Source organism: Laccaria bicolor, genomic scaffold (assembly GCF_000143565.1).
Source record: "Laccaria bicolor S238N-H82 LACBIscaffold_11 genomic scaffold, whole genome shotgun sequence".
Taxonomy (NCBI): Eukaryota; Fungi; Basidiomycota; class Agaricomycetes; order Agaricales; family Hydnangiaceae; genus Laccaria; species Laccaria bicolor.
The window spans coordinates 147,826-166,626 of NW_001889882.1; the positions used below are offsets into that span (position 1 = coordinate 147,826).

The following is an 18,801-nucleotide window of genomic DNA, read 5'->3' on the forward strand; positions in this document are numbered from 1 at the left end:
AACACTACAAACTTTTGTAGTCTCAAAAAGCGGACACTACAAACTTTTCTAATGAAAAAGCGCAACACTACAACTTTTGTAGTCTCAAAAAGCGGACACTACAAACTTTTTTAATGAAAAAGCGCAACACTACAACTTTTGTAGTCTCAAAAAGCGGACACTACAAACTTTTTTAATGAAAAAGCGCAACACTACAACTTTTGTAGTCTCAAAAAGCGGACACTACAAACTTTTTTAATGAAAAAGCGCACACTACAAACTTTGTAGTCAAGATAACCTTTTGACTCTAACCCTAACTATGTAGTCTAAGTCCACGCTTTTGTAGTCTAAGTTCGACTTTTGTAGTCTTTTATAGTGTATCAGTAAACTGTGTAGTCTAAGTCCGACTTTTTTGTAGTCTATCAGTAAACTTGGTAGTCTATATCTGATTCTTATAGTACAGGATGCACCTTCCTTTTTTGGTCATTTTTCCCACGATACAATAATTGTAGCCCTTTCTTTTAGCTTTCTGAATTTACTGAAATCATGTTATTTGGTTTTGTTTTCATAGAGAAAAACACAAAAAAAAAAAAAAAGCGATGCTTTTGAAATTCCTTTACCTCATATATCCACAACGGGAGCACTTCAGAACATAATTCAAACAGATTCGGGAAGCTACAGTGTAGGGCTACAACTTTCGTTTTTTGACCATTTTTGGTAATTGGTCATGTGAGCACCATCCAGGGAAGCCCATTGCATGGACCCTGACATGTGGGATACATTTGAAAAATCACAATGAAATACCAAGGGTATCTATTGAAAAATCACAATGAAATGCCCAGGGCTCCATTTGAAAAATCGCAATGAAATGCCCAGGGTATCTATTGAAAAATCGCAATGAAATACCCAGGAATACATTTGAAAAATCGCAATGAAATGCCCAGGGCTACATTTGAAATTTTGCAATGAAATACCCAGGGATACATTTGAAAAATCGCAATGAAACACCAAGGGTATCTATTGAAAAATCGCAATGAAATACCAAGGGATACATTTGAAAAATCGCAATGATATGCCCAGGGTATCTATTGAAAAATCGCAATGAAATACCCAGGAATACATTTGAAAAATCGCAATGAAATACCCAGGGATACATTTGAAAAATCACAATGAAATGCCCAGGAATACATTTTGAAAAATCGCAATGAAATACCCAGGGTATGTATTGAAAAATCGCAATGAAATGTGCCAGGTATCCATTGAAATTTTGCAATGAAATATCCAGGGATACATTTGAAAAATTGCAATGATATGCCCAGGGTATCTATTGAAAAATTGCAATGAAATACCCAGGAATACATTTGAAAAATCGCAATGAAATACCAAGGGATACATTTGAAAAATCGCAATGAAATACCAAGGGATACATTTGAAAAATCGCAATGAAATGCCCAGGGTATCTATTGAAAAATCGTAATGAAATACCCCGGAATACATTTGAAAAATCGCAATGAAATACCCAGGGATACATTTGAAAAATCACAATGAAATGCCCAGGGTATCCATTGAAAAATCGCAATGAAATTCGCCAGGTATCCATTGAAATTTTGCAATGAAATATCCAGGGATACATTTGAAAAATCGCAATGAAATGCCCAGGGTATCTATTGAAAAATCGCAATGAAATACCAAGGGTATCTATTGAAAAATCACAATGAAATATCCAGGGCTGCATTTGAAACTTCGCAGAAAATGCACTGGGTATCTATGGAAAATTCACTATGAAATACCCAGGCCTACATTTGAAATGCCTTTCAAAAAATCCTAAGCATTATAGATATGGCCTCTAGGCTTAAGTCTAAGTTATAGAAATGACTCTCTAGGCTTAAGTCTAGGTTATAGATAAAAGTGGTAGCCACCAGTCATGAAGATCGGACAATCTCATATCGTCTAAGGTGGCACCATGCAATGGCCAGATAGTAGCACAAGTGCCACTTTCCAGTGTATCTGAAACGAAGGTACTTTTAGTTGTTACACCCATCTTGGATTCTCAATTTGTAAATTACAAACCTTTGCGTCCAATAATTTGCTCAGCAGTCTTTGCCATGAAGTTGATATTATCATAGACGACACCATACAAGCCTGTTGCTGCGACATCCCTGGCTTTCTGGCGCATAAAGTCAGACAGTTGCTTGAGTGTTCCAGCTACTTTCCGGATACGTTTGGGCTTCATTGAGTCTGAGACCGAAGAGGCAGATGTCTTGTCACTCTCAGAAGGTATCTTTGCGACAAGATTGGCATAACTTTCGGAAATGCCTAAATGCGAAAGAACCGTGATTGGCTGTCGTTGGGAGCCAGTAGCGTAGAGGTACAAGGCCATCATACGCTTGGTGACATTGTTGAAAAGACTGTATTCACCAAGACACGCCAAAATCGATGAGGTGATGACCTATGACATCAGAACTCGTAAGTACATTGAGGTCATGATCTGGGTTCAAGATAATTACCATTCTCTTTTTGCCCATTCTTGCAGGTGTGAGACCGCTAGCCAATTGTCTGGATGATGTGGCCAGAGACTCAAAGATGCAGGTGGTTACAGTCGCAAATTGGTTCCGAAGGCTCTGGTAGAGGTTCTCGAAACTGAAATCTTCGACAAAACCATTGTCGATAATTGGTTTTCGCAGAATTCCTTGACGTGTTATTGCACCTGCCTCGCGTGAAACAGCATTGGCAACATATTGGACTGCCCATTCATGGACCTCGCCCCAGGCAGTCATGCTGTTTGATGATGCTACCCACCAATTCAGGATTCGTGTGGCACGACCATGCTCGCGGAAAAAACCATCCCATCGGTGAGAGCCCTGCCCATTGTGTGGATCAAAAACATACTCATTCACCTCGCCAAGGCTAACATCCTGATTCTCAAGATATCGGAGAACATTTTCGAGACGTGACTTTTGCGATTCCTCCTCAACTTCCAATGCGATGGCCTTCGAGGTGGCAAGGGTCATTTGCCGCTTTCTAGCACTCTTTCTGCGCTTGATGGCAAGGCGCTCCTCCTTGGATCCAACCACTGGACTGCTCTGGATTACACTGGGGCTTGATAATGGCGGCAATGACATGGCTCGGCGTCGTGGTGTGTTCATGGGGGAACTAGGTGCAGAGGAAAGAGGGGAAGATGACTGATTCGTCTCTTCATCTTGTGCTGCATCCGACACAACAAATGTGGGGGGGTGTAACCCTCGGGGAGAAGGGCAGTTGTTGAGGCCGAGAGTTGCAACTTGAGGGTATGATTGAAAAAGGTTGAGATGGGGCAGTGGTGTGTTCCATAGACTGTCAGGAGAGTGTTTTGAGTTCCTTGATGATAAGGCTGGAGAAAAGTTAGATTGGGCACTATTCATCTCGAATTCGAGGAGAGGTGAAGGCGAAAGGCAAGATATATTCATCACGTGGATACATTGAAAACTATCTCTTCATCATCGTACCCATCATTCTAAAATGTCTAGAAAGAAAGCCACCTGTCAGCCCAGATCAGCAATGAGGGGAGTTGACAAACCTACTCAACCACGGCCAACACACAAGGACCTGGAGGGTCTGGGGGCCAAACTGGAGGAACGATTTGGGTGGAAGCTGAGGGCCTTTCAGCTCGAGGCTATTGAGGCACAACTGCTAGGCAAAGATGTTATTGTGCATGCGGGGACAGGAGCCGGAAAGACTGCTATAGCAGCGGGGCCACATGTCCTCCCAATGATGGAAGGTCGGGTAACAATCATGGTCTCCCCGCTGCTGGCATTACAGAATGAACAGGTTAAGTATTCGTCAAGCAATAGATTAGAAAGGCACTGACATAATAGATTACAGGTCAACACCTTCAAGAATGAATTTAAGCTAGACGCGATTGCTATTAACAGCAGTCATGGGGGATGTACGCCTGAAGCACTTACCGTAGGATATCTTATCTTCATCCATGTAAAGAAACTCGCTGATATGTGTCATCAGCGTGTGAGTGAGGGAAAGCACCAGATAGTGCTGATCTCACCTGAAATGTTGTTGTCAAAGAGATTTATAGACGACGTGTTGCGCAAAAAGAGCTTCACGTCGCGAGTCGTCTCTGTTGTGGTTGACGAGGCCCATGTCGTGTCTCGATGGGGTGCTGGCTTTCGAAAGAAATATGGTGAGCTTGGTATGGTGCGGGCATTCCTACCACGAGGAACACCTATAGTTGCATTATCAGCAACCCTTCCGCCACGGATACACACAGATGTACTGAACAAACTGCAATTTCCGAAGGATGGATATACCAACCTTAACGTGGGCAACGATCGCCCCAATGTGTCGTTGGTCACTCGAGCGATTGAACACCCTATGAATACCTATGCGGACCTGGATTTCGTCATACCTGGTGACATTACGGACCCAAAAGACATACTGAAAACTTTCATCTACGCTGACAGTGTGTCAATGGGCATTGATATCGAGGATCACCTAACAGAGCTCTTACCTGAGAATCTTCGTGACAAGGGCCTCATCAGACCCTTCAGCGCAGCATTCTCCCATGAGTATCGGGCCAAGCTTATGGATCTTTTCAATGTCGGTGAAGTCCGGGTATTAATCTGCACCGATGCAGCTGGAATGGTATACAAGAACTTTTTAGTTGAACAATCTGGCTGCTGATATCGTTACAGGGGTGTAACATACCAGACATCGATGTGGTCGTGCAATGGAAACTTCCAGACTCAGTGTCTACCTTTGTTCAGCGAGCGGGACGCGCCGCCCGTGCAGATGGCCATGAAGGGCTGGCCATTTTGTTGGCTGAAAAATCGGCATATATGGTGGACGTCGAGGCCGAACTCAAATCTAAGGAAAAGGCTGTCAATCCCAAGGGAGACAAAAGGAAAAAGCAGATTAACGAGGACTCACAAAAGAAAAAAGCATCGAAGGCATATGCGGTTGCGCATGGCGTTCTTCGAGGCGCATTTGGAGGACAAACGGACAGCATACCCGTTGTCCAGCAACCTCCTCTTGATACGACCAGTATGGATGAAGGTCTCTATGTGCTAATCCAGACGACGTCGTGCAGGCGTAAAGTGTTGACACATATCTACAACAACGCGCTTGATCGTAAGTCTGTTTCGCACAGCTAAACCTGGCTTACCGTTCTACAATAGACCCTACCGTGCCATGTTGCGATCTCTGCGACCCATCCCTTCTAAACCGAACACGACCTGGACCCCCTCCGCTAAAAGCGCGGCAAACGGCGACAAAGCAAGGCGAACCAGCACAGTACGTGCAGCATGAATTGCACAAATGGCGTACCCAAGTTTACGAGCGTGACTTCACACACGCGATGTTCGGTCCCAGTGCAATCATGAAAGACGGGACGATCACGATGCTCTCGTCTGTTGGCCCTATTTCCTCAATCTGTCAGCTTGAAAAGATACTTGCTGGGCAATGGCAATGGTATGCGACATACGGAGCTGAGTTACTTGCATTTTTGAATACTCTCGAAATGCCTGACATGGTGAAGAAGAAAAGAAAAGCAGGCTTAAACACAAAAAAAAGGAAGGAGCAGGACGGATTGGAGGACGATGGTGGGAGGGGAAAACGTGCACGAAAACCCACGATGTCAGCATCAACGGCATCAACTTCTCAAGCTGCCAGTGCCACACCAGCGCCAACTTCTCAGGCTGCCACTGCACCAGCGCCAAACCCAGCCGCGCAAACAGCAACTCGACCTCGAGGTACCCCGAACCAATTTATGCACTCAGCTACGCCATCGACGCCGATACCAACGCGATTGCAACAGAATCCTTATGCTCATCTGGTGTACACACCACACCAACAATATCTCTGGCAACAACCTCACACTCCCATTGTATCTTGTTATCCCAACACTCCCTTCTATCGGGGATCGTCGAGCAGTCACTTGGCTAGTTTCTTTCAAGATACACCACCCAACACCCCGTTAGAGCCAACTGGACAATAAATTCCCGAAGTACTACAAGTATATATTAAAAACATTGTTTTGACGACCTACATTGTTCCGAAGAGAGTGTGATGTGAGGAAAGCTCTTTGTGAGATCGTTTTTTTTTCTAAGTCCGTTGTCACACTTCGCTGGTCCTGCCAAAATCGTGACAGTGTAGACCAGTCGGTACGGTAACTACTCTCCTTTCACTCTCCGCTCACCACAACAAACAGTACACATCACCAAATAACTCTGTTACCGTACCGACTGGCTTGCGAGTCTAGTAGCCAAGCTGTAGCATCCAGTCTGCTCGTAATTCATGCGGAACTCCATCACCGCCCTCAATACGCACTTTTTTCTTGCGGGTCCATTTTTTTCTCTCCATGTGGAGTCGACTACCACTCAATATCTGCAGAAGGCGGTATCGGTAATACTTACCCTTAAGCTATTTCGATGTATCAACACTGGCAAAACCCAATTGTCTATCGACCTTCTTGCCTCACATGAATTCCATATCGGCGTCGACTTCACGCGTACAACTTTGCTACTTATCATATTTCCAGTACAGATTTTTTTTTTTTGGAAAGCCTCGGAAGTTATTTTAGATTTGAGTTTCGTAGGACGCCATTGGGACGCCATAAATCTCAACAATGCTTCATTCCCCACCGCTCCTTGACTTTTATTTTATTGACCAATTGTGAACCACGCGTCCAAGACAAGTAAGCACACTTGATTTGAACTGGAGAGTTTCATGTACTGTGCGATAATTAAGCATAAAAAATCAGTATCTACTTATGAGTACAAACGCAAGGTTTCGTTTTGACGCTCTATATCGGCGGCGAGGAGGAGAGAAGCCGCGAAGGCTTCAAGAAGGAGGGAACACATACAGTTGGGTTGTGGTAGTAGGATGTAAAAGAATGTGGGGGTAGTGACGATGCACTGCTGAGTTGGAAGGGGGGAAAAGTCGACGCGGATCGGCACAGACAAAGCAGGCTGATCCCGTTGTTCTTATATCTTGGATTGGTATTGAATTTGAAAAGAAGAGGGGGTACATCAATCAGATCCTTCGAGACGCGAGTAAACGAATTCGAAGTTTGTTGAGCTCCATATCACTCGCAGAACGGTCTGGTCTCGCAAAAGAAGACAATGTGGTGGCATAACGTGTCGCCCGTTTTTCCGTCGGCGCCCCTACGACGTTACACCCTGACGCATGTCCGTGACCGCCAAAACAGCTTGCTTCACTCGTGCATTCACGATCACAACATCTTGACATTCGATCTGATTTGCATAATTTGTACATACATTGTCTCCCAACTCTCGGATACAACACTTTTTGATGCGAGGATGTAAGCACCCGCAAACGAAGTAAAAAATCACCGACCAACAGCCAAGAGAGGGGTCCTCCTCGAAACAACAAGGATCCCTCACTGATAGCAGGAGCCCAGGAGTAAACCAAGCCCTCCTCGTGTGCAGGCTGGACAATCATTCGGGGCTCGGACTGCACTGTGCTGGAGGCTAGCCAACCGCCAGCTTCGAACCACAGGCAATCCCTCTCCGAGACGAGTATACCTAACTCGGAAAAGGACGTGCCGTTGTGCGACAGTGACTCAAGAGTCACTGTCCACCAACGGTAGGGGTCACGAATGATCCCCGACTGCACTGTGCTGGAAGCCAGCCAACGGGCCAGCTTCGACCCACAGGCAATCCCTCTCCAAGTCAAGGACCCCAACTCGAAAAAGGGCATGCCGTTGTGCAACAGTGGCTCGAAAGTCCCTAGTCACTGTCCACCAACAATAGGAATCACGAATGATCCCAGAGCAAACATGGTTCGTCAACCACATCGAGCTTGACACGACAGAGCATGAAGAGGGAGTAATCAACAGTTACACTGGTTCATCCGTCAGTACAATGGCTGGGACAAAGACAAGATACTTAGCGTTGAAGGAACCTCAAAAGCAACTGGGGCATGCTCAACGAATGAGCGGGGTGGAAAAAATTGGGACAGCAGACAATGTCTGAAAACTCGAGCACGCACACGGACCCACCTCAGCACCCAGAGGATGCCAGAGGTTAGATTCCGCGAGTAACGAAGAACAATGGGATACACCACAACAACGCCATAAACCGACACCTCCTCGTGCGCGGACAACCAAACCAAATTGCTGACTCTCAATACTCCCCTGTCAATCCAGTGGAAATGCTCGACAAAGGCAGCATATGCTGGTTACGCGAATGGTGGGTGCGATACGCTGATCCATCGACAGTTCTGCAAGGCGGCGCCTTCTCACGAGACAGATGTGTGTGAGTACTGTGCGATGCGTTTGAGAACGACAACCTGCGACAACGATTTTTGTTGCGCTGCTGCTCTTCACCCAGCACTGTGTGGGTACCGCGAGATGGACCTTGAGTCAGGTGATGACCGTGTCGGGTCAGGTATGTTCTACTTTCGCTGATGTGGCGTCGGCAATCCGCAAGGAATCAACAGAAAAGGCTACCACGCAGGGCTTCGAACTGCGGATTACCCGCGCAAAGCACGCTCTAGGCGCACATGGTAGGACCCCCCGAAAAGGGGCCTGAGCAGCTAGGACAAAGGAGGCGAAGCCATCCTCCGCATAGCCACTCGATAGGAGCAAGATTTTGTTTCCGGCAGGTTGATACATCTGTAACGGTAGAAGAGGACGACGCCGACGGCTTCGCCGCGAGGCTGATGAGGCCCCTTGATGTGCGTCGATAGAGATGTCGTGGTGGTGTCTGGCGATGAGTGAATAGAGTGCCACTGGCCTTCCAGATGGAAAGACACAGTGGTTCGGACATGTGCCCGCTCGCGAGGATAGAGGCTTAGCTGCGAACAGCTAGCATCTTATGTGGAACGAGCATCGTAAGACTGAGTCTGCTGTCGGTGATGGGCGTTCAGTTGAAAGTGAGTGCAACAAAAGGCATGAATGTAGTCGTGTATTTGGTGGTGTATGGCAAAAAGCGACGGCATCAACAAACTTCCGTTTCAAGATTGCTGTAGCGAGTCTTTGCCTTCGAATTCGGTGCCTAACCCACCCCCAAGGTTCTGCAACAGAACCGTGCTCGCAGCACCAAAGTCTCTGACAAGCCAAGGGTGGTTGTCTTGGACGTCGATTTTGTCGTTGGTGATTTCGTTGTCTGGTCGGAACGCGTCAGAATTGGTTGGGAGGTAGAATGGCGTATCTCAAGCGTATAAAGTTGGTAGTTTTCCGTTTCCTTCTGGCATCCCCATGTTCACAAATCCATGTACAGGTCCGTAAAATACTTACCGCATAGAAATTAGACATAACATTACGCATCATCGCCATTTTGAGGCAGAAGCATCCAGTCTGCAACGTTGAGCTCGTAACTCATACGGAACTCCATCACCGCCCTCAATAAGTACGCACTTTTTCTTTGCGGGTCCATTTTTTTCTCTCCATGTGGAGTCAACTACCACTCAATATCTGCAGAAGGCAGTATCGGTAATAGCCTCAAGCTAAATTTCGATGTACTTATCAACACTGGCAAAACCCAATTATCTATCGACCTTCTTGCCTCACTTGAATTCCATATCGGCGTCAACTTCACGCGTACAACTTTGCTACTTATCATATTTCTAGTACAGTTTTTTTTCTTGTCCATTCGCAGGTTTGAAGTTTCGTAGGACTCCATAAATCTCAACGCGTGTCATTTACTGTACTTCATTCCTTACCCCACCGCTCCTCGACTTTCATTTTAATGACCAATTGTGAACCACGCGTCGAAGACAAGTAAGCACTTGATTTGAATTGGAGAGTTTCATGTACGGTGCAATATTTAGGCATAAAAAATCAGTATCTACTTATGAGTACAAACGCAAGGTTTCGTTCTGACGCTCCATGTATATCCGATATTGAGCCTGCACTCGTTCCTGGTGCTTGCTCATCGCGGTCAAGTGGAGTTGAGGGGCTTTTGGACCCATCACGTGAGCGGGTCCAGACCCTAATATCAGACCTCATAACTGTTGCCGGCGGAATTTCTTGAGCCTCGACTTCTTCCTTCTCAATTTACCCGCTGAACGCCATGCGTGGTCCTCCAGGTTCACCCGCCCCCAACGGCCGATTTTTTCCAACAACATTTGGACCAGGCCAGCTTCGAGACAACTAGGCAGCGCACAGAGCCCCACTTTCCCGAATCGGAAGACCAAAAAGGTCTGGAAGGGATCATTCGAGGGTTGGAACGAGGATTGGAAGGGGGAGAACGACGTTCGTATGACGATGGTTGGCTCTGTGGAACGTTCCAGTTTGTTCGTTGCCCCCCCCCCCACATCAATTGCTTCCGTGAAGAACGATGATATTCTTGTTGAAGCCTTGTTAAGGCTAGAAGACCCTCAAACTTTACCTCGTGTCCTCACGAAGATCCAGTCCGGCGTCCGGAAAGTGACGTGACTTGTCCGAGCTTACTCGCTTCCTCGCAACTGGCACAGCCATGTGGACGTATTGGGAGGCACCCATCGTCGACGTAGACATTTACGCCGATAGCGACTGTACTATGAGTACTGTGACGGAACTTCCAGCAGAGCCTCAAGCAGAAGCGGAAAGTGAAGCGTCAATCGATCAAGTGGAGCAAAACGTCATCGATAGTGGCCTCAATCAAGAAGTAGGTGCTTATTTAGTTAGCCTACCGTATCCTTGCCAACCTTTAATTCTCCAGCCGCCATTGTCACTCCATACGCAGCTCTCTTTACTCTCTACCACATTCTCATCGTCGCGGCCAATGCCTTCAATCGAACATCTCAGCTTCCACTCGCCTTCATCTGAAATCATAGGCACCCCTTTCGACACAAACTCCTCTCCTTTTGAATACCCTTTCCCAGAGACCTCTGATTCCGACTCGTCCTCGTCTCCTCAGCTGGTATCCCCAGCATTCGCGTCTCTGGCCTCGGGAGCTTCTGCGTCGCGTCTCACAGCACTCCTGCCATCCCTCCCAGCTCCTACACTCATCTTCCCCGATCACTCAACCACCCATCCGAAAATGCTTGTTACCAATCCCCCTGTCCCACCAAGCTTATTGAAAAAGGGTCATCGGTGGAGCTTAAACTTAAAGGGCAGACGAAAGAACAGCCCCACGACTGTCACGACGCAGCAGCAGCAGCACCCACCCAGCACCACTCCAGAGAGATGTGGGAGCTTCGAAGCTACCCAGCGTCAAATCTTGACACGACCACCATCACCGCCTATTGGATGAATAACTCTTCCTCTTTTTAAAAAATCCAATTTCACGGTAGAGGGACGAGTCAGTGTGCACGGCTTACATTATTGGAGGCCCGTTGGCCCGCTGTTCTTAAACCGAAACAAGGCAATCACCTCGCAGGTCGAGGTTCTGGACACGATAATCGCACATCGCCATATACACAAGCAGGCGAAGCATCCGCTGATTATGCGCAGGATACATATACACGAGTGAGGCGAACAACGCTCCCTCCATCTCCGAACATTGTTGTACTTTTCATTTCCCTTTGTGTTCTTCACGAACCCCTTTCCTCATTGATTCTACCACCATATAACCCAACAACCATTTTTCACTCATGCTGTCCTCGCCGTAGCGCTTTTTCGCTGCTCTTATATCCCACCAACCCCTGCCCCCATCCATCGGAGCCATACACCATTCCGATATGCAGGTACATACATAGCGCTATCATACACGTACAATGTACGAAATGTATTTTTTCGAAATTTAGGGGCCATCCTTTTTGTGTCCGATTTGCAACTACTTTAGTATATAACGTGATCAGGTCAGATTGCATGAAGCGGCTTAATTTACAAAGTCCTTCTTAGCTCAGTTGGTAGAGCGCGTCACTAGTATCCGTTGTATACAATGACGAGGTCAGTCGTTCAAGTCGGCTAGAAGGAAATACTACCATCTGTACCATAGTAATATTTTTGCCAACTCCCTTCTCAATTTCTTGTCATGTCAACTAGCAGCAAACCATATATTACTTTCCCCAAGCCCCACCTGTGTATATCTTCGCTAGCACATTTTTTACATAACTCTGAATGATAACACTTGTCTATATGTGTAAGCAAACGATTCTATGGCCGAATGCTCCACCTTCCCGCCAATATCAAGGAAACCTCCGTAAACCACCACTGCTCCCTATTTGACGGAAGAGCGAAACAAAGCCAAAGAGTCCCGTGTCCCCTTAGTCAAAAGACTCCCTTCACTCGAAGATATAGGAAAGACGCTATGTTGCAACTGCGCCCTTTCCTGTCCAGTCTTTAAATCGAAGGTGTTGACGATCGCAACCAGCTCAGCCACACCCCTAGACCAGCGCCGTTGCTTCGCGTCGTCACCATGAACGATATCCTCCTCGGCCTCGTCATCATCTGGATCAACGACGACGAGCAGACTGTGATCCAGAGCAGCAGAAAATGTTTTGGGACCCTTGAGAACGGGTGTCGGCGGGATGATCTTGACCTTGACACCGGATTGCGCTAGGGTGAGGTTGTGAATCCACGAGACAGGTCTTGGAACGACACCAGCACAAGAAGTCGCCTTCGAATGAGAGGTGTTGGTGGCGTCTCTCATGGCGACCCGACTTGCGGGCTTGGCTTTGAAGGAAAGGCCACCAGGTGGTTTAGAAGGACTGGGCCAAGCCGAAGGAGCTGAGAATCTTCTTTTCTTCTTGATTGTATCGCTTGCTACCGTATCCCCGTTGGAAGTTTCGATAACAATGTTCTTAGTCGACATGTTTTGCTTAGCAGTAGGAACCGCGGTATCAGATTGAACGTTGGCCTTCAGAGAGTCAGGAAAAGAAGAACTGGTTGCCCGAGTTGAGGATGGAGAAGGACGATTCGAATGGTGATCAAACTTGGCGCCAGAAACTTCCGGAGAAGGATTACCTCGTCCGGCAACCTTTCCCTGAGACTCGCCCAGAGTTGTAACTTTGACTTTGACAGTCGTTCTATGATCGCGCTCCTTGACTTTCGACTGTGTTTCTTTAGATGTGACAAGAGATCGCTCATTTGATATAGCCTCATCGCCCAGAAAACCCGCCTTTGACTGACGTGGAGGATCCATAAGCTCTAACGTGGCTTTCCCCGAGCGCTGGACCATCGTTGCACGACTTCGTTCCTGTCTTGCAGAGTAAACAGAGCTATCACCCACATCCGTGCTTACAACCGATTTTGGAGCAGGAGCCTGGGAACCAGTAAAGGGATCATCGTCAACGAAAGAGGCACCTGTCTCTATCAAAACTTTCAATGACTCAGACAACGAAACCGAAGACGGCGGTCTTGTAGGTTTAGGAGGGCTGGGCGGGGTAAGAACGACACCCACGTCCGAAGGAGTGACTGGCAGTGCCGAGCTGTCTAAAGGTTTTGGAAGCTCCGACGTTGTCTTGAGTGTCGGCGTCGCCAGTGGCCTGGATGTCGATAAACTTGGCCCTACGGAAACGTTGTATATCGTCGTCTTCATGACATGTCCTGGGATGCGATGTGCATTAGAACTTCTACGAGACCGGCTGCCTCCTTTGTGCAAAGATTTATCTTTTTCCTGGTCGAGATACAAATTAAGGTCATCGTCATTCCAGGGCGGAGTGGAGCCTGCAGAGACCAGAGTATAGAAAGATGGCGCGGTGACTGCGAAAGGATCTTCTTGACCGTAGACCTCGAGTGGCGCTTGCTTCGAGCTTCTCATGGACTTTGGTGAGAAGGAGGTGCAGAGATTTACGATCGACGATATAGGAGTCCGAGGGGTGGTGGGCGACATTCGACCAGAAGATCGAACAGACTTTGCCGATGGAAGGGAAAGGACCGAGCCTTGGGGCGTCGTTGATGAGGTCTTGAGAGGAGCCCCCTTAAATCCCCGCCTTTGGCCCAGATTCCCAATACTCACGGCCTTCCGCAGAGAACCCGAACGTTCGACTTGCGCGAAAGAATCGCAGGAGTCAAAAATCCGAGGGGGAGGAGGAGTCGAGCAACTAGAAGGGCTGAAATGTGACGAGATGTCGTCCAAGGTGGAAAGTGCAGCCACTCCCTGGGAGGTTGGGGCCTGCAAAGGATCACCAGATAAACGAGGATTTTCGCCTTCTAAGCCAACTGGATCGCCCAAATAGTCGTCGCTAAAGAACTGGTGGGACATTCTCTTCTGAGAGTAATTTTTTCCAAAGAGTTCGCGTTGCAGAATATCATGGTGAGGCAAAGCCTCCTCTAACAATTGGGCATTGCCTCCAATAATCTGAGCATGTTTAAGATGGGGAACAAGACTCAATAACTCACAGTATGTGGGAGCACGATACCGAGCAAAACAATCAGTCGAGGCAAATTGTGGGGGTGCGGCGGGCGAGGTGGTGGGTAACTCCACCGTTTGAGGATTGGACCTGGAAAAGACGGAGGAAATAGCAGGAAAGAGCGTGCGGTGAAGCCAGAGCCAGGCAGCGAGGAAGAGCCTAGAGATGTAGGTAATGATGACGCGTATGCTCGCTACCATCTTTGAAAAGCAAGAGAACAACTACTCTGAATGATCGTTGCAGAAGAAATTAGGGAACTCTCCGGGGAAAGAAGCAAGATATCTCACTGGAGGCTGACAATCTGCCACAGCATTTTGAATGGTCCACTCGAACCTACTATGAAGACCGATGACCACCATGCTGACAACACCGATATGTAAGCAAGAACTGCCAATCAAAACAAATAATTTCGGCCGACCTTCCAAGTGCATTGCGCGTTTTTCGAAAGCGTCATGACCTCAGATATTTTCAACGAACATACTTAGCCCGGTGGATAGCTGCTTGGTATCGTCAAGAGAAAACGCGGGAACAAACAAGCAACAAGTAAGTACTGCAATAAAAATAAAATAGTGAAAGTCGCTCAAGCATACCGGAAGAAAGCACATACTTTTTTCCCGCTTACTTTGAAGGTGAACCGGATCTGATGCAGCCAACCAAAGTAGCGAAGCTTTTAAATAAATAAAAAAGGGTTTATAAGGCCAATATCACTGCGACATGTGGTTTCTCAAACTAGAATTTTCCCCCACATAAGATCATTTATTTCCCACCTTTTCCAGACAAGAAAGAACCCCTGCCTGAACAGATCACCCATCTAACTCCTGCGATTCAGCCCAAATTTGATGGGGAAGACGAACAGCCAAGAGGAGAGAAAGAGCACTGAAAACTGTGAAAAAGGCATACACACCGTATCAGTAGAATCACAAAACCGCTTTCAGCCGCTTTCACCGCTTTTGAAAGCGTTGAAAGCGTGAAAGCGTTTCCGCTTTCAAAAGTGGTCAAAGAGGTGAAAGACCCTTGGCAAAGAGTCTTCGAAAGCAGGTGAAAAGAGGTAGAAAGACAGGCAAAAAATATCTCATTTGTATAATAATACTGATTGTATCTACTGTTTCTCTACTCCCTCGAAACACGGGTGCCTCACAAGTTGCCTCCTTCCTCGCATGCCTTATACCTATGACAGACAGTTTCAGCACATTGCCTCAACTACAAAGTGGAACAACGTACTGGAAGGTTTGAGCGTAGTCCTACCGTACTGGCTGCAATGCAATCGGGCGTGTGGTTGTACTCGAGATTTGTGACCAGAAAGAGACCTGAAGACAGAGTGAGCGGTGTGACGATTCAAGACGAGGGCAATGCTTACGTGCGTAGTGGAAGAGTGATGGTTTCGAGACCAATGGCGGCATTCCCAGCGTACTGTATATTTTGATGAGGAAGGAAAAATGAATATGTGCGCGTTGTAAAGGGCGTACCAGATTGAACGTGCACAGAGGACAGTCAATGTTACTGGAGTGAAGGAACTTGAGGGCGCATTCATAAAGAAGCGGAGCGGGAGGTTCATCTTGTGACATTCAAAGCAATCGCACTGAATACCAGTATCTTGCGAGTATCAGTGACAGTCGATGGTCTATTGTGTTGTTAGTCAAAGCTGTGGAAATGCTGAGTCCACCTACCTTGAAATTGCGCTACCCGTCATCACCTCCGAATACCCCCACCCCCAGCACCTCCTCAATGTCACCTTCCTTCGTCCTCCTTCGTCATCACCCAAAGGTCACATCACACTCTGCAATACTTACCGTCCACCACATACTTGGCATGCGTCGTCGGGCAGCCAGGGTCTTCTGGCTGCATTGTGTCACAGATGAGCTTTCAGGATTGACGAGTTTGTTGGGCTTCCGGTCTGCCGTAGTATGATGCCAATGTCATCATGAGTGAGTTTGTGCTGGCCAAGCACATACCCGATCATCAAGACATTGCGCATCAGAGGGGGAAAGGAGCTGGGTGGGGAGCGTGAAGTTGGATGTTGAGGGAAAAGTTCATAAGTCCAAAAATTTCCGAATTTGGACGTTCAACATGTCGCGTGATCGACGGGCACACAAGCGACAACAGCTCTTCTCCTGATTTCAGCACGGGAAGATACACCTTCAAATACTTTAATCCTCCTTGAAAAATCATCATTACATGGTAGGTTCTCGCCTGGACGTTATTCTATGAATTATTCTGTTCAACAAGTTTGAAAGAGGTGAAAGCGGGAAAGACCCAAAAGGGTGGGAAAAGGTGCCTTGAAAGTGATGTGAAAGTGATGTGAAAGTGAAAGCGCGTGAAAGTGAAAGCAAAAGAGGTTGTTATTCTACTGATTGGCATAGCCCCCCAAGATATTTCGCTCCACAGAGAACGAGAAAAGGGATGTCGATAGGGCGGGACCGATGGCTCTCGCTGCAGAAACAGTGGTCTGTGATAGACCATTTGTTGCTCCCAGTGAACGTTTGTTGGGCGCTGACGCCGTGATGTACATGAAGATGCAACCTACAAAAAAAATTAGAGGATTCTCAGTGACGCACAGGGGACGCACCATAGGCTGTATCCATGAAAAATAATAAGACTAGTTGACAACCGACCAAGACCCAAACGAGTAGGGAGACACCGAGTTTTTTTGCGACAATGTTAACAACAGGGAATATGAGGAAGATCGGGATGAATGCCGAAAGCGACGTTACAAATATTCGCCTTGGGCCAAACCTCCGAACCAACTTGGCGAAGAACAAGAACTGAAAAAGGCCTGTCCCTGCACCGTAGACACCAATTATGTATCCAATAGTTGCCGGTTCGAGGTTAAGGCCACCCATGTCAAGGGGCATGTGGAAGAATAATGGCAAAAGGGCATTGACGGAAATGTTCAGGAGCGCCAATGTCGCGTAGTTGAGGATTGAAATAACGACAGGAAACACCAGGAGTTTTTGAAGTGGAAGAGGCTCATGAGATGAAGAGGGTTCCAGCGCCTCAGCCAGGGTACAGTCAGTTGAGGACTCGGATGACGGACGCTTTGGTTGGGTATTTTGTTTTGTAACCGTCTGAAATTTATAAACGTCAAGTTAAAAGGGTTACAAATAGGTTCTTTTACTAGGGTATGCACGTACTTCTTTCAAAAATAGCGCTGTGACGACAAAAACTACAAACACGACGCTTGCACTTGCGATGCAAGGAAGAAAATAAGGAAATTCCTTCTAAAACTTGGCGGAGAACGCGTTTGGAAAGCGGTCACTGGGTCGCGCCAGAGACCCTCCAATTAAAGGGCTATATTAATGGCAAATCCCTCATCATGCGTATGATTCCCCAAGATTGGATCTCACGTACCCTAGTGACATACCCATAGACCAAGTGACAGGGATTAAAGCAAAGGCTTCGGCGCGATTAGTTGGGTCGGTTTAGTAACTCCCCCATAAGACTTTTCATGACGCCTTTTTTCGAGATAAGCGGGGATGTATTTCATGATGTGGTCAAACACACAAACCGATGTTTCCGTTTAGCAGGCCACAAAGGCAGCGACTGCGTCGAATTATGATCAGGTGAATTCCATCCCAGATCAGCAAGAAATATACCTAATGACAAGGGTGACAAAGGTGTGCGACAAACCAAAACATAATATTGAAAACATTATGCCCGCCAGGCCGACCAATATAACGGGCCTTCGACCTATGTGGTCGGAAAGTCGACTCCACTGCAGTACAGTTATCGCTTCCGTGACAAAGAACAAAGATTCCTGTAAATCTCTCTCTCAAGTGAGATGCGAAACTTGAAGTGCATAATGATTGACTCAACAATCAAACCAGCGTAATATCCAACTTTTCTTTCATCGCCCTCGGTAATGTCAAGGGTGCTTACCAGCTATATTTTCAGTCAGGTCAATAATTATCTGACGAATGATTGCAACTGATGGTACCCACTTCGTTGATGTATGGGTATATAGATTGGCTGCATATGGGCTCACAGATTTGCAGGAGGAGACCTATGCCGATCTGCAAGATTGGTAATGGGGTCCTCTTGTGTTGCTTCAACAACGGAGTTTCCTCCGAGTCGATGACTGGGCTTCCATCATTTGCAATTGTTAGACTCATAGGTAAGTAGAGGAAGGATGGTGGAACCCGAAGTCATCCCGTGCTTTAAGGGAACTTTGGAGTCATAAAACTTCCCGAAGTGTTCAAATGGCGAAATCAGAAGTCCGGGAACCTCCCAAATCACCGTGATAACTCCCCATGGAATTCCGGAGATGCATAAGCGGCATCGGCTTCGTGTTATGGACTTTCCTGCAGATAAGAGAAAGTTTTCAATGCTGGAATCAGAGTGCCGATCCGGCTTGGTAGACGAGTCAATTTTGGCTCACAACCTCTGTCTATAATGAAATCCTATGGCGAGAAAGGAAAACAGTGTATTATCATCAAAGTTCATGTGTCATAATCATCGCCTTTGTGCCCGTCCAAGAAATCTTGGTGATCCCACACGTGCTTGGGCAACCGGGAAGCTAGAAGAATAGCGAGAACCGAGAGGGTGCAAAAGAAAGCGTATACGCCATATCCTCCAAGTATGTTCCTTTCTACA

At 47.0% G+C, this 18,801-nt stretch overlaps 8 protein-coding genes across 8 annotated transcripts; 3 read left to right on the top strand and 5 right to left on the bottom strand.

The window, feature by feature from the left end:
• Positions 1–2,041: 2,041 nt before the first annotated feature.
• On the bottom strand, positions 2,042–3,380 carry LACBIDRAFT_326731 (uncharacterized protein; the record flags this gene model as incomplete). Its single annotated transcript, XM_001880772.1, has 2 exons — positions 2,042–2,428; positions 2,487–3,380. The coding sequence occupies 2 exons, from the start codon at positions 3,378–3,380 to the stop codon at positions 2,042–2,044; spliced, it is 1,281 nt and encodes a 426-aa protein (XP_001880807.1).
• A 97-nt stretch (positions 3,381–3,477) lies between these two features.
• Positions 3,478–5,965, top strand: LACBIDRAFT_296887 (uncharacterized protein; the record flags this gene model as incomplete). The annotated part of the gene is made up of 4 exons (XM_001880544.1): positions 3,478–3,786; positions 3,841–4,614; positions 4,665–5,100; positions 5,148–5,965. 4 exons carry the CDS (start codon positions 3,478–3,480, stop codon positions 5,963–5,965), a joined length of 2,337 nt encoding a protein of 778 aa, XP_001880579.1.
• A 1,037-nt stretch (positions 5,966–7,002) lies between these two features.
• Positions 7,003–7,689, bottom strand: LACBIDRAFT_296888 (uncharacterized protein; the record flags this gene model as incomplete). Its single annotated transcript, XM_001880773.1, has 1 exon — positions 7,003–7,689. The coding sequence occupies one exon, from the start codon at positions 7,687–7,689 to the stop codon at positions 7,003–7,005; it is 687 nt and encodes a 228-aa protein (XP_001880808.1).
• A 267-nt stretch (positions 7,690–7,956) lies between these two features.
• On the top strand, positions 7,957–9,697 carry LACBIDRAFT_294116 (uncharacterized protein; the record flags this gene model as incomplete). The annotated part of the gene is made up of 9 exons (XM_001880545.1): positions 7,957–8,014; positions 8,138–8,180; positions 8,210–8,246; positions 8,322–8,378; positions 8,596–8,667; positions 8,860–8,865; positions 9,004–9,157; positions 9,213–9,341; positions 9,413–9,697. 7 exons carry the CDS (start codon positions 7,957–7,959, stop codon positions 9,154–9,156), a joined length of 426 nt encoding a protein of 141 aa, XP_001880580.1. The 3' UTR covers position 9,157; positions 9,213–9,341; positions 9,413–9,697.
• A 712-nt stretch (positions 9,698–10,409) lies between these two features.
• Positions 10,410–11,168, top strand: LACBIDRAFT_296889 (uncharacterized protein; the record flags this gene model as incomplete). The annotated part of the gene is made up of 2 exons (XM_001880546.1): positions 10,410–10,580; positions 10,635–11,168. The coding sequence occupies 2 exons, from the start codon at positions 10,410–10,412 to the stop codon at positions 11,166–11,168; spliced, it is 705 nt and encodes a 234-aa protein (XP_001880581.1).
• A 334-nt stretch (positions 11,169–11,502) lies between these two features.
• On the bottom strand, positions 11,503–11,727 carry LACBIDRAFT_296890 (uncharacterized protein; the record flags this gene model as incomplete). Its single annotated transcript, XM_001880774.1, has 1 exon — positions 11,503–11,727. The coding sequence occupies one exon, from the start codon at positions 11,725–11,727 to the stop codon at positions 11,503–11,505; it is 225 nt and encodes a 74-aa protein (XP_001880809.1).
• Positions 11,728–12,077: 350 nt separating this feature from the next.
• Positions 12,078–16,056, bottom strand: LACBIDRAFT_326735 (uncharacterized protein; the record flags this gene model as incomplete). The annotated part of the gene is made up of 12 exons (XM_001880775.1): positions 12,078–14,159; positions 14,201–14,404; positions 14,549–14,571; positions 14,693–14,761; positions 14,834–14,878; positions 15,066–15,094; positions 15,116–15,224; positions 15,350–15,379; positions 15,433–15,518; positions 15,569–15,621; positions 15,678–15,766; positions 16,002–16,056. 12 exons carry the CDS (start codon positions 16,054–16,056, stop codon positions 12,078–12,080), a joined length of 2,874 nt encoding a protein of 957 aa, XP_001880810.1.
• A 499-nt stretch (positions 16,057–16,555) lies between these two features.
• LACBIDRAFT_296893 (uncharacterized protein) lies at positions 16,556–18,320 on the bottom strand (the record flags this gene model as incomplete). The annotated part of the gene is made up of 8 exons (XM_001880776.1): positions 16,556–16,731; positions 16,778–17,276; positions 17,343–17,429; positions 17,556–17,605; positions 17,717–17,751; positions 17,805–17,965; positions 18,025–18,090; positions 18,150–18,320. 8 exons carry the CDS (start codon positions 18,318–18,320, stop codon positions 16,556–16,558), a joined length of 1,245 nt encoding a protein of 414 aa, XP_001880811.1.
• Positions 18,321–18,801: the final 481 nt, after the last annotated feature.